The sequence below is a fragment of the Rhinichthys klamathensis genome, unplaced genomic scaffold (genome assembly GCF_029890125.1).
Source record: "Rhinichthys klamathensis goyatoka isolate OS25496 unplaced genomic scaffold, OSU_Roscu_1.1 h1tg000401l_1, whole genome shotgun sequence".
In the NCBI taxonomy this organism is placed as follows: Eukaryota; Metazoa; Chordata; class Actinopteri; order Cypriniformes; family Leuciscidae; genus Rhinichthys; species Rhinichthys klamathensis.
In genome coordinates, this window is record NW_026606902.1 from 1,010,913 (window position 1) to 1,015,573 (window position 4,661).

The following is a 4,661-nucleotide window of genomic DNA, read 5'->3' on the forward strand; positions in this document are numbered from 1 at the left end:
TGGCAAACAGAATTTAATCTTTATCATCAGCTGAGACTGCAAAATGTATAAACCCGCTCCAGACGTAATTATTATGAAAATGGGGACAAAATATGAAAATATTTGGCTCATCGGATAAGAGTTTCTGAAACATCAAAATTAATAACAAAAATTTGCACAGGGTCTGGTTGTATAATTTAAACAATTTTATTGTAAACTATATTCAACTTAATCAACAAAACAAGTTAAACACTTGGATGATTTCTTTGATAATAATAATAATAATACAACTTTATTACAGACTCACCGGTCCAAATAAAACAAACAAGACAGTACACACAATACAATACAATATAATAAAAACAAATACAACTTCAGAGGAGACAACTATACCAATGCTTCCATAACTTGGACTTATCACTCTGATAGTTTAGATATCCCTTCTATTAATGAAGGAGATAAAAACTTTTAGAGGAACCTATTACTCTGGAAGAGGTTAATTTTGCACTGCATAGTTTACAACCTTCAAATGCGCCTGGCAAGGCCGGCCCTGACTAATTTGCTGCCAGATTGTACCTGGCGCCCCTTGCATCACAGTCCATTCCATCCGTCATTGTGTTCATGATATTATATTAAAAATATAAAATAAAATAAAAGGCTGATGATGGTTAAACTATAGAAAATAGCACATAAGCCAGATTACAGATAAATGTGGTTCATTCTCGTGTGTTACGCAGCATGTTTGAGCTTCTGCAAGAACAATGTGGTTCATTCTCGTGTGTTATGCAGCACGTTTGAGCTTCTGCAAGAACAATGAGGTTTGTTCTCGTGTATCAAGCAAGTACGGTTGACCTTCTGTTTGTGTTTTCTGATCAATGTTTAATTAAAAGCCTAAATTCATTATTAAAAGCCTAAATTCAATGTGTTCATCATATAAAGCAATCCAATCTCTTCAGAAACTTTTGACTGATCCGCTCGATTCATTTGGATTAGTTTTACTCTTTTTATCTTTATGAGCTTTTTGAGGTGACAAAGTGGTAGTGGACAAATGGAGGTATAGAAATCTCTCAGATTTTATTTAGAAAATCTTCATTTGTGTTTCAAAGATGAACGAACAATTTACAGGTTTGGAACGACTTGAGGGGATAGTAATTCATGACAATTGTTTTTTTTTTTCATTTTAGGGGGAACTAACCCTTTAAAGGAAGGAAAAATTATGTTATTAGCAAGGAAATCCATTCAACAGGAAATAAATAACCTTGCTCTATATTTCATAGTGAAAAGCAAGAGTGAGAGTGACATCTTTGAGTCTAATCTCTTGGATTAAGACAGTCAAGACCTTGTGATGGGATTAGCTAAGGTGACGCATTTAAGGCAAGAGGCTTGTCTCCAAGATAACAGATCACTCAGATGAGGCCTTTAATTGGCATAGACATAACAAAGTTAAAAGACCAAATACAAGATCCTTCAGACTATAGGTCAACATCTGCATTTCTCCGCCATTATGGATATCACAACATTCTGATTTTATTTGAAATGCTTGGACATGGTGTGACTTGTCTGCTTACACTCACCTACAGGTGGATTGTGCTATCGGACAAGGAAAAGGATCAAGGATAACTCCATGTCAACAGTCACATATAACTGGTCTGTGCCTCTGTAAAGAGAGATCAGAGGTCATAGTATTTGTGTCTCTTGCCTTGAAAAACATGCATTTAAAAATGAGTGATCCCCATGCCAGTTATCTCTATTATTATTGATAATTAATTACAGATGATGAGATTATACATCAGCCAGGCTGATTAACTGCCTATTTTAAGAACAGTTTTGTCAATTGATAATGAATGATTTAATCTAATAATATTGAGTATTGAGTTTATACATTTCTAATACATTATTTTAAGTAAATATTGTTTACTTGTCTAGGCCACCTGCTCTTATCCAAAACTAATTCACTTGTCAAGAGAAGGTCAGTGGCATGTTAGTGGTGGTTGAGGAGATTCCCCCTTCAATATGTAAACCGCTTTGAGTACCCAGAAAAAGCGCTATATATATAACGACCTCTAAATTTTTTTTTAACAAAGCTAAAGCACTTAAAAGCATCAAATGCACAGATAAATCAAGCACAAAATCCACATTTTTCCATGGCATTACATAAAATGAAATCTTGTAAGAAGAACAGCCAACACACACGAACAAATAAACCGCTCTGCTCTTATTCCGGGTGATTTGACCTCCTTAATTACCGAGATGGCTTAAGCTGATCAGAAATCTGGATGAAGGAAGTGTGCTTGTTGGGGATCAGACGGTCTTCTTTGAAGAGGCGACAGCACCAGACCGAAGCGCTCAGTTCATCTCCAGACCACAAACCCTGCACATGGTCCCTTAAAGTGCAGAGAGTGACCTGTTCCCTCCATTGGCTGCCCCACTAACTGATAGGTAAGTAAAACATAACAATGCTCTAAAGGTGATAAATCTGTATGTATGCATAATTATGTTCTAACGATGACTTATATGAATGACAATATGCATATATTAACAATACAGCCAGATAAAGGTAACTGTGTGACTACAGTAAAATTTACGAGGAATTTTGAATGATGTAATGCTATGCTATCATCTGAATGACATCAATGTAAATTGCAGTAGTGGAAAATCTTCTTGCCGAAATGGAACAACCATATAAATAAGTTATGACATACTTTATCATGCTCATCTGGGAAACGCTTCTTGTGTCAAAAGGTCTTGAAAATTGTATATGGTCATTTTATGTGACATTACATTTTGTAGAATCAATTACATACATATTTAGCCAAGGCCTTTTTCATGTAGAAATGGAATTCCAAGCTTTTATCATATACACTTGTTTAATGTAATACAATTTGATATTAGATTAATATTAGCAATTTTGTTGACACCTTAATCAGAATATAATGAGAGAAGACAAGTATTTTTTGTTAAATTGCAAACATCTCTAGAAACAAACAATGACAACGCTAAACACAATGAATATTTTGTAACTTGTTGGGTGACAGCAGGTTTATGTTGTTTGGTGGTGTTATTCAGTTATCTTATGTAAAAATATTCAGTCTGTTTAAAATAGCAAGAGAGCAGTCACTTTACTATGGCGACTCAACTGATCTTTTTCCAATAATAGTTTAATATTACACAATCATGCGTTGAACCTGTTCTGCTCACTTGACTTCTGAATAATACAATCTGTAAATGCAGTGACACTTAATATAAGCATTTCCTTTTCCAGAATGTGTCATACAGTAAATTGATCTCAAAGGACAAATATTGGGGTATTAATCACCATATGTATGCTAGTGCATGCTTGGATTTAAATCCCATTCCTCTCTTTACATTATGAACATTATTTTTAATCCTTTTTTTTGAGGTATTTGGAAATGCAAATAAAACACACAAAAAAGTGTGCCAATGTCACAGGTGTAACATTAGACCCTATAACTTTATTTGCTCAGGGCAGGATGGCGCGGGATATGTCCGATAAGGACATCCTAAAAATGGAGCTGGAACAACTTCAGAAGGAGGTTAAGAACACTAGAGAGCCTGTAAGTTCCTCTTCTGATTTATTTGGCAGCCCAAAGAAATATGTATCATTCATTCTTTACATAGCCCCCTTGCATTTTTTGTTTATTAAATATTTCGATAATGCTTTCAGGTACCAGTAAAAGGCACGCGTCTGACATACTTCCCTCCTTTCCTCAGGTCTCTAAAACTGCAAAGGAGATTTGTGAATGGGTTGAGGCCCAAGCCGCAGAAGATCCCCTCGTAAAAGGCGTTCCTGAGGACAAAAACCCCTTCAAGGATAAGGGTGGATGCATAATAACTTAGCCTATGTGAATTCTTGTAGCAAAAGTATACGAGGATGCATTCATTTGTGCTAATGAGAGCTGTTTATCTGTTATCTGAACTTAAATGAGGAGTAAGCACATTGTGCTTAGCTTTAGCATCTCTACTAGACGCCATACAGACTGCAAGACTTACAGAGTAAAAAAGGATTGTGTCTTGTATTATTAAGGATGGGAGCCTTCTTGAAGCAAACTCTTTGTAAATAAAACTGGCTGTAATTCCATTCTTGTTCTCCATTATCCAAAAAATAAAGTCACATTCAGAAAGCAAAAAATTCTCTGTTCATTCCATGTAATGAAATTACTTTTTCCTTCTACCACATAAATAAAGGATTTCTGTTTTGGAACTGAGACTTCACAAGCGAAGATAGATCCCATGCTTGCTCTTTGAGTCATGTAAATGTAACCCACCCAATTAATTGAGGCTGTGTTCCTATGTATTTTCATGTATGATTTTTTTTTCTTCTTTTTTTTCTTGCCTAATGCACGAAATGTTCAGACATATGTTTTATTATTATTTTATTTATTATTTAGTTTTCGCGCTGAGGGACGAAAATAATAAAGAATTGAGTCGATGGGTGCTGACGTCACATGCGCGCCAGCTCATTGAAGAGAGAGATGTGAGCGGATTCGAGGTTCCAAGATGGCGGCCGAGTGTAAGTTTGCTGAGTAAGTTTGTTACTGCTGAGCTCCCGCACAAAAGTTTTAATTTGGTGGAAATTCAAGAAAAACTGCATTCCTCTGATGTCGGACTATTTCCTATTACTTTGAGATGAGAACAACCTAATGTCACCGCCTGAGAGGAAA

General features: G+C 35.6%; 1 protein-coding gene across 1 annotated transcript; it reads left to right on the plus strand.

Moving 5' to 3' along the window:
* Positions 1-2,301: 2,301 nt before the first annotated feature.
* Positions 2,302-4,002, plus strand: gngt2a (guanine nucleotide binding protein (G protein), gamma transducing activity polypeptide 2a). Its single transcript, XM_056234654.1, has 3 exons — positions 2,302-2,418; positions 3,465-3,554; positions 3,712-4,002. Exons 2-3 carry the CDS (start codon positions 3,471-3,473, stop codon positions 3,835-3,837), a joined length of 210 nt encoding a protein of 69 aa, XP_056090629.1. The 5' UTR covers positions 2,302-2,418; positions 3,465-3,470; the 3' UTR covers positions 3,838-4,002.
* The last annotated feature ends 659 nt before the right edge of the window (positions 4,003-4,661 follow it).

What these genes read in the sequence shown, in the direction of transcription:
- gngt2a (XM_056234654.1), top strand. Translation starts at nt 3,471, where the DNA reads ATGGCGCGGGATATGTCCGATAAGGACATCCTAAAAATGGAGCTGGAA. An exon ending in TTAAGAACACTAGAGAGCCT is followed by an intron (nt 3,555 to 3,711) that starts GTAAGTTCCTCT and finishes TCCTTTCCTCAG; the next exon opens with GTCTCTAAAACTGCAAAGGA.